The following is a 13152-nucleotide window of genomic DNA, read 5'->3' on the forward strand; positions in this document are numbered from 1 at the left end:
TTGCGAAATGAGAAGCAAAAAGTGATTTATTAATTCCAGTGCAATGACCTGATGGTACATAAACGTTCATTGCATGGGGTCATGTTTGAGTTGGAACAGGGATAAAACTGCCAAAACCAAGTAACATCTCTGGAACATTTCCGTCATTTAACTTCTCCCATTCATAACGTTAAATTGCCAAGAGAGGGCGCTGTAGGGTAAAGTCCGTCTGAAAGACGCTGTAATGTAGAGTGAACTGATAACAAGACTCCAATGAGGACCTTTAAAACGCAACTGTATATTTTAGGCGTGAAGCAATCTGATAATGTGAAAAATTGTCATTTTTCGATGTACTACTTTGCTTTGCAAGCGGATATTGTCAAACTAAAATCATGGAGCTCACTTCCATCCTTACCATTTTTAATTAGGCATACACAGTTATAGGAATAATGAATTATATAGATTCAGGCGTTGAGAACTCTAGACATACTTTGCGTGCATGGCGATGCGTTGCATACACAAATGCAATTATTGTAATTTTATCGGTCTATGTTCCTACAATTTGAGGGACAAATTCTCGCTCCGAACAGACACCAGGGCTGACGTCAACACAACTCTCTTCGGCTGCGGGTCGTGCGAGTATTGGCCTGACTCCAGAGATTTCCATTTGCGTTTCTATTCCCAGTTCAAACGCACCTCGGCTGCGTTTGAACTGGGAATGGAAATGAAAATCAAGTTGGCCAGGTCTGACTCGGCACGGCAAGAATGGCCAATGGAAAAAGGAAAAATGTAGGGTGTCAAGGACACCGGTTTTGAGAGCAACAGACATTGAGTTTCCTTTATAGAGCCGGTCAAGTAGAAGATAAAAAAAGACCTCCAATCTTTTCACCGTAGTGGTCATTCAATAACAAACACATGCGTCTCTTACAAAAGTTTTGCAAATGTACATTTTAAAAGATCGATATTTCATAAACAACGATAGAAAAATAGGCCGACTTATTTTGTACATATATTTTATATAAAAAACAAAACAAATAGAAACTTCAAACATAAGCTAGGCCACTAAAGGCGGACCCTTCACTTCATCCAACGGAAAAACGGTTCCTCCCGCACCTCTAGCGTAAGTCAAGTGTAAGGCAACGGCATTCTGTAGAAAGAGCGACTGGAAAAGCGACTTGGAATAAAACGAGGGCTCCTACTTGTGCCTTCTCCCTTTACAGTGGTTCCTCCCGACGGGAAAGACTCAGAAGCACGTAGATCGTTTATATCACTATGTCCTTCTCTATACTGTATATAAATTAGCAGTGTGCTCCCGGTCTAGCTCCCAGTCCTGTCCCCCCCCCCCCTCCCCAGGGAAGGCTGGGACGTGTTGGGGGGGGCCCTCTCAAACCGTATCGGGGGGCCCGAAGCGCGCCAGGTCGCGGCCGAACGGGCCCTGCTGGGTCCAGTCTGTGACGGGGGGCTTGAAGAGGCCGCAGCAGCGCAGCTGGAAGAAGGAGGCCAGGTTCCTCACGATGCCCATGCTGTGGAGGACGGGGAGCAGAGAGGTTAGGAACCACGGGCGCCATCTGGCTCAGGAGGTAGAGCGGCTTGGCTGGTAGCCAGAGGGTTGCCGGTTCGATCCCCGGCTCCTCCTAGCTGAGTGTCGAGGTGTCCCTGAGCGAGACGCCTCACCCTGACTGCTCCCGACGAGCTGGCTGTCGCCTTGCGTGGCTGACACCGCCGTCGGTGTGTGCATGTGAGCATGAACGGGTGAATGTGAGGCAGTATTGTAAAGCGCTTCTCTAACCAGTGGCCCTGGTTAGAGGAGCGTTGAGTAAATGCAGTCCATTTACTATTTAGACAGACCCTTAAAAGCAGGGGTTCTCAAAGTTTTGACAGCTGAGGGCCAATTTAGGAACCCAAAATTTGACTGAGGGACGCCAAAGGAAAAAAAAGAATGGCGGAAAACGCCGTCAGCATCCCAGTGGTGAAAGAAAACATTGCACCGTGGACCTCTGGGAGTGAGGTCAAGTGAGGTCTAAATCACAAAACTGAGGTTCATCCTTTCAAAGTAATGTACAGTTGGATTAAAACTAACAAATGTAAAAGGATTTAATTGAAAGCTAGAGAGAGTCGACTTTTCTCTTTATATTATTATTTTATTTTACTTACATCTGTAGATCATTGCGGGCCGCCAGGAATGTTTCTGCGGGCCGCCCTTGGCCCGCGGGCCGCACTTTGAGAACCAATGCTTAAAAGGGACCAGGAGGAACAGCGGGCGGCGACGGAGCTTACTTGTAAGGGTTCTGTCTCATGGAGGACTTGGGGTGCTTTTTCTGGTGGTGCATCAGGTTGATTCTCTCTGCCGTGGTCAGGCCCAGGAACGCGATCTGGTGAAGTCCAAACACAAAAAAATAACAAATCAACGACAAAAGCTCCAACTCTCCTTTGGGTGCTGGCAACCAATGTGGGAAAACTGGTTGAAGATCACAACAGTGGGAAGTACCCCATGGTCTCGCGAAAAAATAGACTTAAGCACGCACGCACGCGAGTCACGCACACACACACACACACACACACACACACACACACACACACACACACACACACACACACACACACACACACACACACACACACACACACACACACACACACACACACACACACACCGCCCTGAAGGGGGCGGTACACCGGACACACAGACCTGGTGGAGCTGCAGCAGCAGGATGACGGAGGTCCAGGCCGTGTGGTAGAAGGCCATGCAGAAGACGATGAGCACCCAGGGGGAGCAGCTCACCAGGGCAGTCAGCACGCCCCACACGCCCTGCTCCTGGTAGTTCAGCGAGCAGTGCTTGGACCAGTCTGGAGACGCAAGACACAGAGACACACACACACACACACACACACAGTCAAAAGGAAGCACATCTGCACCGACAGGGTGGTTACCCAACAAACCCAACCAGAAATTCAAGGCACAAATTCTTCGTTTTGGGAAGTTGGAGGAAATGAGGACACATAATATCCCACCTTATTGGGGGGATGTTTTATTGGATATTTTCAAAATATTTCACACGCACCATAGATTGCCGAACATGCTCATACAATTTTGAACACCAAATCTAAATATTTGCCAAGAACACGTATTGAAACGAAGCACAGCATAACCAGTACTAATTATACTGTATATATATATGATATGAACATATAAGTTATACATTTTATTAAAAAAAAAATGATATGTTTGGATACGTTAAAAAATAATATATATATCTAATATATATATATATATTCATTAATAATAAATGAAAATGTTAATAATAATTATTATTATGACTAAGGAATCTTAATTTCAATGAGTCACAGAGAAGGGGTGGTCTTAAATAAGTGTAAACTTCTTCCCACTCCTTTTCGAACATGTTACAATTATCAAGTATTTATCATTTATGTAACCAATTATGCTTTCTATTTTGTTCAACATCATTAATTACTGTATGATATACATTTTTTGTTTTCTTTTACATGTTCGAAATAAATTTCAATCAAATCAAATCAAATCCAGTTAACAGAAATGACTTCCGAGCCCTTCCCTCTAGCTTTGCCTCGACGCCCACCGGCTGGAAACCACTGGGCACCACTGCAGAGGGGACGGACACTTACACGTGAGACAGCCGTAGAACACCCAGGCTCCCATCGCCACCATGGCCGCCACGAACAGGACGAAGAACCGGTGGTTCCGTGCACCTGGGAGGGGGGGCGGAGGGGGGAACGTTAGGACCCGGAGCGTTCTGGACAGGCACTAGGGGGGACACCTGTGTGGAGGAGGGGGACCTCCCACCTATGCAGTTGTTGGTCCATATGGAGTGATGGTCCTGCTTGGCCACGCAAGCGTCACAGCTGAAGCAGTGGTTGGCTCTCATGGGCTTCTTAATCTGGAAGGAAGGGGAAATAAAGGCGGACATTTTGTCTCGGGGTAGAAAAGTGCCATTTTAAAGTCTAAGGCTGCATCCGAATACTCATACTTGAGGCATTTTGTAGTACGTCACAAATATAGCGCGTCTGAATGCTCAGTACGCATTGTGTAGTAGGCAAAAAGTTTCAGAATGCGTACTACCGCCACAGTATACAAACGGTAGGTTCACTACGCTATCCCACAATTCAGCCGGAGTGGTATCCGAAGAAGAAGAACGCAGCGGTGAAAAAAAAGAAGAAAAAAATCGGTAAATTATCGCGGGTGACTTTGATTTTGCCAGCATCTGGTGTGAAGCGCACAGAGGGGAAATACGGTGATCTCCAAACATCCGGGGGCGTTTCGGTGGTGTTTGGAAGCGTTCGGAGGCGTTCTACGCATAGCTGTAGAATGTGCTACATTAACGGTCAAGTGGTAGACACTGAACAGAAATAGTATATACTTAGTATTCGGATGCACCCTAAGAAATACACGCTTGAATGAAGCTATTAAAGAGTAAATGAGTTGTTGCAAAGGTTTGTGGAGACTCACCATACAGGAGGTGCAGAAGATCCTCGGGTCCAGAAAACCGGCCTCAGCCAACATCAGCACATTCTGCCCGCGTGGAGAAACAAAATACATAACCCCTCAGATTTGTGGATGAAGATGAAGACGAAGAACAAGAAGAACAACAAGACCAATAAAAACAATTAGAAAAAGAACAACAGGACAAAGAAGAACAACAAGAACAACAGGACAAAGAAGAACAAGAAAAACAGGACGAAGGAGAACAAGAGGAAGAACCAAAGCCTATCCTAAGGAGCCTACCATTTTCTTCTCCTCCTCGGTTGCGCGGACCACGCCCGGGTCTGTCCTGCAGGTGCGGAGGTAGAAGTAGAGCAGGGAGGCCGTGTTCAGCGTGAAGAGGACCTGGACTGTGGCGCTGGCGCCATGTGACTCCAGGTCAAGGAGAAACCTCCACCAACAACGGCGTGACGTTTAAAAGGTCGAGGGTGCGTCGAGGTGTCCCTGAGCAAGGCACCTCGCCCTGACTGCTCCCGACGAGCTGGCTGTCGCCTTGCGTGGCTGACACCGCCGTCGGGGCGTGAATGGGTGAATGGCGATATTGTAAAGTGCTTTGAGTGGCCACCGGTTAGAAAAGCGCACTATAAACGCAGTCCGTTTACCATTTACCATAAGCTCATCTTTAAAATAAATCTGTTTCGTTTAGCGAGTCGATTGCGAGCGTACAACGGTACATCTAATGTGTCTGGTGTCATGTGGCATCGAGCGGGGACTGAAGAAGTAGTCCGTGGTGGAAGGATATCTGGCAGGAACCACAGGAACCAGGTGACCAGGAACCAGAAGATGGAGGCGAGGAGGGCCGCGGGCGGTAGACCGGCGGAGAAGGCCGAGTTGGGCAGCTTCCTGAGCAGACGCAGATAACACGAGGACTTGATGGCGAACGTTCCACTACCCGTGTTTCTGCATTTGGAGTGTGCAATGCACACGCCTGCGCTATATAATCAACCTCGGCCTTTATTCTATTTTTATTATTGTGATCTGTTGTTTCTGCAACTTATTTTTACATGTTTGTACTTATTTTTATTCATTTTATCTTGTATTGTTGCTGCTTGAGGAACCAAGCCTGAGCATTTTACCCTTGTGTACTTGTACAATAAAATTTATTCAAAGTAACTGATTCTGAATGCAGTACATCGGAATTACACCAGAGGGAGCACTACATTAGGGCTGAATTAACAATTAACAATTTGGCCAAAATATGGCATAGGCAATAACGCTACGAGGTTAACGATATCGTGACACACCGAGGTCCTCTCACCTGCACATGAGGTTGACTGCGCCAATGAGGCCCGCCAGCAGAGCTCCCTTCAGCAGCCACGAGTCCGTGTTCAGGTCAGCGATCACCCCCACGCACCCGATCAGACCCACGCAGAACACCAACTGCATGAACGACTGGCAGGACAGGGACACAGGAACATCAGCGTCCAAAACATCGTCCTCTATTCCGATCTCATTTCAATTTCGATGACAGCACGGCAGAATCCCAATTCAACATCAGCCATTTGGAAGTCCCATTCTATTCCATTCAATTTGTATAGCCCTTAATCAATGGGACAGTCTCAAAGGGCTTTTCGGTACGCATATTTATGACACCCCCCGACCCTAGCCCCCCAGAGGGCAAGAAAAACTCCCTTAGCATGGAAAAAATATAAATGCACAAATAAATATACATAATATTAATAAATATGCAGGGGCTGTGGTGGTGGTGGTGTGGCGATGAGGTCTGCCTCCCCCTCACCCTGTACTTGCTGAGCATGCGCACGCAGCGCGAGTTGGAGCGGATCCTCTCCTGCTTGACGTGGTCCAGCATCTGGACCAGCAGGGGGCTGTGGACCTGGCGGGCCAGGTCGATGGGCGTGTGGCCCTGGGGGAGGGCAGAGAGGGGACACGCGCACAGCGAGGGCACGGGTTCAGCACCGCAGCCCGGGTACATCACGGAGAACATGACACCGAACCCAAACCCAATCCCTCCTATTAGCCGACCAGTCCGCCTCTTTAACGGGCTCAGAGACCAAAGGCCCTTCACAGAGATCCTTTTACACCCTTTGTCCTCTGTATTGACCCATAAACAGCAGCACGGTCGACTTTACTCGTTCTACGTTAATTCGCAAACGGTTTGGGTCAAACTCGTTCGTCCTGTCGGGTCGAGGTTTGAGGCCCCTGCAGAACCCAGATGTGATGTTCCCTATTGCACCTGTTGGTCCACAATAGTAGCTTTATAATCGACTAAAACTTTACCTACCCAGTCGTACTGTCAAAAAACGTTTAGCATGCAAACATCACTTCCAGGAACTGCTGGGGAATAAACTACAGAGGGAAATCAATCTCTCTCTCTCTCTCTCTCTCTCTCTCTCTCTCTCTCTCTCTCTCTCTCTCTCTCTCTCTCTCTCTCTCTCTCTCTCTCTCTCTCTCTCTCTCTCTCTCTCTCTCTCTCTCTCTCTCTCTCTCTCTCTCTCTCTCTCTCTCTCTCTCTCTCTCTCTCTCTCTCTCTCTCTCTCTCTCTCTCTCTCTCTCTCTCTCTCTCCACCACTTGTACTTTTCCTGATGTCAGGTTATTCCTTTGTTTTGTCCTCTATGATGAATGTGGAAAATGTTCATAAATAAAAAGATATAAAGGATGTGTCTGAAGGGCGTGCGGGGGACGGGGGGGGCGGGGACGGGACAGCGGCGTTGAGAGGGACTCACGTCGATGTTCTCGGCGTCCACGCTGGCGCCGGCCTCCAGCAGCACGTCGGCGGCGTCCACGTTTCCCGCCAGCACGGCGCAGTGCAGCGCCGTGTTCCGGTTCACCTTGTCCACGCTGCTCAGGGACGCGTTGTTCTTGATCAGGAAGTTGGTGGGCTCCGGCCTGGGGGGGGGGGAATAGAGATAATGATTGCACTTTTGCACAAATCCTACATATTGTAAATACTGTGTATCTGTAGAGAATATCCCACATCTTACTTTTTATAGTACTTGGTATAATATCTGTTTAATCGGTATAATTTATAGATATTTTGTATTTAACGTTTTATACCTTAACCTCTTTATTGTTCACCTGCTTTGGCAATGTAAATTGTTTATTCCTCATGCCAATAAAGCTTTTTTAATTTGAATTGAAAATAGAGATAGAGAGAGAGGGCGACAGAGAGATAGGCAAACACACACACACAGAGGCAAACACACAGACACAGACACACAGAGAGAGAGAGAGAGAGAGAGAGAGAGAGAGAGAGAGAGAGAGAGAGAGAGAGAGAGAGAGAGAGAGAGAGAGAGAGAGAGAGAGAGAGAGAGAGAGAGAGAGAGAGAGAGAGAGAGAGAGAGAGAGACTGTTTTTCATCAGATCGATAACATCAATTTGCACACACATGCCTTCCCATCGATTAAGTCGGAAAACTTTGAGATGCCAGAAGGAAGTGACTGGCATAAAATACATTTACATTTAGCAGACGCTTTTATCCAAAGCAACTTACATTAAGGGCATTTGTCAGAAGAAGAGAATCAACCACACATGTCGGTCGGTACAGGAAGGACGTGCATAGAGCCAAGTGCCAAGCACCAGAGCACAAGCGTGTTCTAAAGAAGTGCAGGGGTTTACCCGATGATCTTCTGGGCTGCCAACATCAGGGGCGTTTGTCCGTTGCAGTCGGGACTGTCGACTTCCTGAAATATAAAAAAAACAAGCAGAGCATGAGGAACCTGCTCCACAACAAATACACAGAGTCGGCATCAGAGAGTGAATATTTATGATAAAAGCGTTAGAGAGAGCTTTAACATTTACATTCAGGGCATTTAGCAGACACTCTGCTCCGAAAAGACTTAGAATAAGTACACTTGACAGAAGAAGGAGAAACAACGTATCACTGTCGGTACAGTAAGGATATTCATAGAAACGAGAAGCACCAACAGTTCTTAGGTTAACCCATTCCCGAGCGTAACAGAGAGACGTGGTGGACAGACCTGCCCCTTGGCCATGAGGTAGGCTGCGACGGCCAGGTGCTGGTAGAGGATGGCCAGGTGCAGGCTGCGGTAGCCCTCTCCGTCGGCGATGGAAGGGTCCGCACCGTGCCTCAGCAGCTCGATCACCATGGGGAGGTGGCCCTGCCTGGAGACGAGCGCCGCCGGTTAGGAGACCGAACTTTAAAGGAGAACTCCGGTGTAAAATGGATCTGGGATATGTTTAGTGTGATAACGAGTTGGAATGTGAAATCTTAAGTTGGCTTTTTTGGGCCGATTCTAGCAAAACGCTAACGATTCTAACACATGCCCCCATCGTTCCAAGTTTATAGCGTTTTGGTAGAATCGGCTAAAAACAGCCAACTTAAGAATGCGTCTACATGCGCTTTTCTGCTCCCAAATGAACATTCCAACTCATAATCATATTAAATAAATCCCAGATCCTTTTTACACCGGATTTCTCCTTTAAAAACACACAGATCTCCTATCAGCCGACCAGTCTGCCTCTCTAACGGGCTCAGAGACCAAAGGCCCTTCACAGAGATCCTTTTACACCCTTTGTCCTCTGTAATTACCCATAAACAGCAGCACGGTCGACTTTACTTGTTCTATGTTTAATTCGTCAACGGTTTGGGTCAAACTCGTTCGACCTGTCGGGTCGACGTTTGAGGCCCCTGCAGAACCCATTTGCACCCGTCGGTCCACAATAGTAGCTTTATAATCTACTAATACTTATCTTCTCCCTGGCAGTGATCTGATATTAGGCACATGGACTGTCAAAAACCATTGCATGTAATGCAAATATCACAAACTACAGCGGGAAATATATATATATATATATATATGGGGCTATAATAGGGCTGGGCAAAGAGTAAAAGTTTTAATCGCGATTAATCGCATAGTATTGGTGAGTTAACTCGCGATTAATCACTTTTAAAATTATATTATTAAATGGAATGACACATTATCATTCACATCAAATTTACATAACAAGCAAGAACTAGACCAAGGGATCTTGAGGGAGTTTTATTGACTCACTCAGTGTTGGTTGAAGGTAAAACTTACGGAACACCACAGATTTAGGTATTGTAAACAGACTGTCACTTACTGCAATTGTAATCAGGCACTCATTGAATGTATTGAATGTAAGTAAGTGGAACTCAAAACAAAAATGATTTCTGATATGGATGTTGACATTCCTTGAGAAAAACCTTTCAAAATCAAAGTAATAAAAAGAAAGAAAAGAGAACGTGTGTTAATGCGTCCAATTTGTATTTATCACTTTAAAATAAGATTGCGTTAACGTGTAATTAACGTGTTAGCTTGCTAAGGCCTAATATATATATATATTATATATATATATATATATATATATATATATATAATAACGTTTTACATGTGTATTCTGTGTTCTGTCAGGATTACTGCAACACCAAATAAAAAGGGAGCAAACACAACCTATTACCCACGAGCCACTCGCCCTATCCTGTTAATATTCACCTGATGGCCCACTGGAGAGGGGTAGAGCTCAGGTCCCCACCCAGCTGGTCCACGATGGCACCCTTAGACATGTAGTACCTGCCACAAAAAGAGAAGGGGACAGGAGATGAATGGGTCACCGTCCACGGCATGACCTTTTCCAACCGTTATTATGGAGGTTTCCTCTGCCTTCGGTGCGCAGGTGTACTGTAGCGGTCCCTAGGTGGTGGTCATTTGTTCTGTGGTGCATCAGTGTTGGTGAAGCGAAAGGTCAGTGCTTTATTGTATTTCTGTAGTTATCGTTTTTGCATTTAAATGACGCTGCAGACTTGTAGATTAACCTTTTAGTCTAGACTTTAACGGAAGTTAACATTTGAATCAACTGTATTATTAACAATAACTGAGTAGTGTGAGACTGAGGTCTAAACGACATGAACGTTGAAGCAATTTTAGAATGACATTACATCCACGTTGATGAGAAGTGCAGCATTTACTATAAGAGTATATATTAATTACTCATATTTCCCCTTATCTTACTTGACCAGGTCAGAGCGGTTATTGATGGCAGCCCAGTGCAGGAGGGTGACGTTCTCCTTATCCGGCTGTCTGACGTCATATCCTGCCTCCACCAGCTCCTTACAGCGATCCAACACGCCAAACCTAGAACAAACACAGGCCATGAGCTGCCACGCCTTGGGCCTGTTTCATGTAGCGCTAGGAAAGCACTTCAATCGATCACCGATTGATAGAACCTGAAAGATGCGTGCATACATGAGAGGATTCAAAAGCCATCATCAATCGCCCCCTGAAAACGGGATCGCTCAGGGAGCTCCCAAGCCGTCGTTAATATTTCAGTGATTCGATTGGTTGAAGCCTCAGACCTGATCTCTCATTTGCATAAGGTCACAACTGAAAGGCTGCCTCTGTGAAACTAGTGGAGGCCTATTTAGCGTTCGCCCGACTGTTTATTTTTCACTTGATAAGAATAACAAAAAGTGTGTCATAGTAGTACAAAGATTATTATTATTTATTTATTTTAGAAGACAAGTGACACTCTTTTATACTATACAGCTTACTGTGGTGAAATACGTTGAACATGCGTCAATTTGCATTGTAAAACATCCATCCATTCCACCTTTTTCTATCCTAGGTATTGTGGGTGCATGGTTTTGTTTAGGTGGGATATGTATACATGTGTTGTGTTGTGTATGTATACTGGCTGCTGGAACACCTACATTTCTCTGCTGAGATGAATAAAGTACATCTTATCTTACCTTATCTTATCTTAAAAGAGTGCTTATTCAGTGTATTGGTCTTTTTCGGTTGATCCTCTTTCGGTTGAAAAACTAAAGCACTCACCGCTGAGAGTTTAGTGAACCAATTCTCATTCAACCTCAAAATGCATCAAATACAATACACTTGCCCTAATTATGATGACTTGTCGAACAAGAACCTCTTTATAGGGGAAAATATACCTGACATTTGTAAATACATGTAGTTAATTCTAGTTTTAGAATAATGGCGACCTTTGACCTACTGCACCCTCACACAGATTACTCAGTAGATGAGGCTCACTCTTCAGTTAGCTGTGGTATGCAGCACTAATACTCACATTAACCTGTTAAAGCACACAGTCAGCTAAGAGTGAGCCTTTCATAGTATTCTTGGGCTTCATTCGCAAAGACACGAAAACAACACAGGTGTTCTGCAGTTAGAAACTACAATGAAATCCTATGTTGAAATAGGAGGGGGATAGAATTTAATCTCTTCTTACTGTAAGGCCAGTTTGACATTAAACAGTGCCGTCTGACTGTAAATAATGCACTATACCTTACCAGGTTCAGTCTGTATATAATAATCTATACTTTACCAGGTTCAGCCCTACTGTATCTACATTATGAAGTGAACAGGGTCTGGTCTTACTGTGTGGCCTTGACGATATCCCAGTTGCTGCTCTCGTCCATGTGTGACCGGGGAGCAGTGTTGATCATGGTCGGGTCAGAGCTTTTGCAAACTGTCCAGGGAAATTCATGCCGGGAAACGGTGGGCCATACCCGGGCATCCTGGGCCCGTGACTGTGTGAGTGACCCCGTCCGTGACTATGTCCACACTCACCACCGTGGTTGTGACCCTGGAATAAATAAAGAGCACTAATTCATTCATATGTGACACTAAACAGTAAATCGTTTCTGAATATAAGCATGTATACTAGGTATTGCAAAACACTGTAATGCAATTTATATTGTGCCTATTCAATGGCAGGCTATCTAATATGTACCTAATATCAGATCACTGCCAGGGACTGGTTAGGAGAAGATAATTTGTAGTAGATTATAAAGCTATGTGAACTACTGTGGACAGACAGATGCATGAGGGAAAATCACTTCCGGGGTTCTGATCTGGTGATGACAGGTTGAACGAGTTTGACCCAAACCGTAGAAGAATTAAACATAAAACGAACCAAGTCGACCCTGTTGCTGTTTATGGGTCATTCAGAAAAACAAAGGGTGTAAAAGTATGCACACGAGGTGTCTTGAGTCTCTGAGCCTGTTAAAGATGCTGACTGGCGCGTCTCAGTGCACAGGTCGGCTAATATCTGAGCTAGCTGCTAGCTCACAGTGTGCTAAAACAGAGACACGCAGACACGCAGTATCCACCTTATCACTGCAAAACCACGTATTTAGTCAATACAACATAACGACACGATGATAACTCACATTTTTATCTTCGTTCCAGTCCATAATGTGGAGAAGAGGAGTTCCTTCGCAGCATCAGCGCGGACTTACTTCCCTGGTCTTTCACAATAAAAGTTCGGCGCCACATAATGCAAATTCTCGGGAACTGTTGAAAAACACAAGGACCGTACACAGTATAGTAGATGGACATGAATATATAAATATCAGACAGAATTAGTCTTCTTATTGGTGTATTTCCTTGGTTTTATTTTAATACTAGAATGTTTTTTTATAGATTTTTTAGCGAAGTCAACGTAGACATACCTGCAACATCAGTGCGCATTGTGCACGTCCCTGATGTGTCAGCCTATTGAGGAGCCTTCAGTTTCACTTTCTCTTTCCTGCATTTTGTTACCTGAATGGGCTGTCTCTCATGACCCCTGGGGGGTTGCAGTACAGTTGATTGGTCGACTGGACAGAGCAAAGCCTTTTTCCATTCCCCAAATCCAGAATCGATCTCATATATGGTCCCTGGGGTAGGAGAGGTATCAGATATTAAAGGAACAT

General features: G+C 45.4%; 1 protein-coding gene across 1 annotated transcript; it reads right to left on the reverse strand.

Moving 5' to 3' along the window:
- Positions 1-8: 8 nt before the first annotated feature.
- Positions 9-12766, reverse strand: zdhhc13 (zinc finger DHHC-type palmitoyltransferase 13). Its single transcript, XM_060070782.1, has 17 exons — positions 12628-12766; positions 11834-12041; positions 10448-10570; positions 9932-10009; positions 8435-8579; positions 8073-8137; positions 7181-7343; positions 6234-6359; positions 5754-5887; positions 5236-5338; positions 4739-4861; positions 4463-4525; positions 3800-3893; positions 3622-3705; positions 2669-2826; positions 2257-2351; positions 9-1502 (listed from the first exon to the last, which is right to left on the reverse strand). The coding sequence occupies exons 2-17, from the start codon at positions 11899-11901 to the stop codon at positions 1364-1366; spliced, it is 1761 nt and encodes a 586-aa protein (XP_059926765.1). The 5' UTR covers positions 11902-12041; positions 12628-12766; the 3' UTR covers positions 9-1363.
- Positions 12767-13152: the final 386 nt, after the last annotated feature.

The sequence above is a fragment of the Gadus macrocephalus genome, chromosome 14 (genome assembly GCF_031168955.1).
Source record: "Gadus macrocephalus chromosome 14, ASM3116895v1".
NCBI lineage: Eukaryota > Metazoa > Chordata > Actinopteri > Gadiformes > Gadidae > Gadus > Gadus macrocephalus.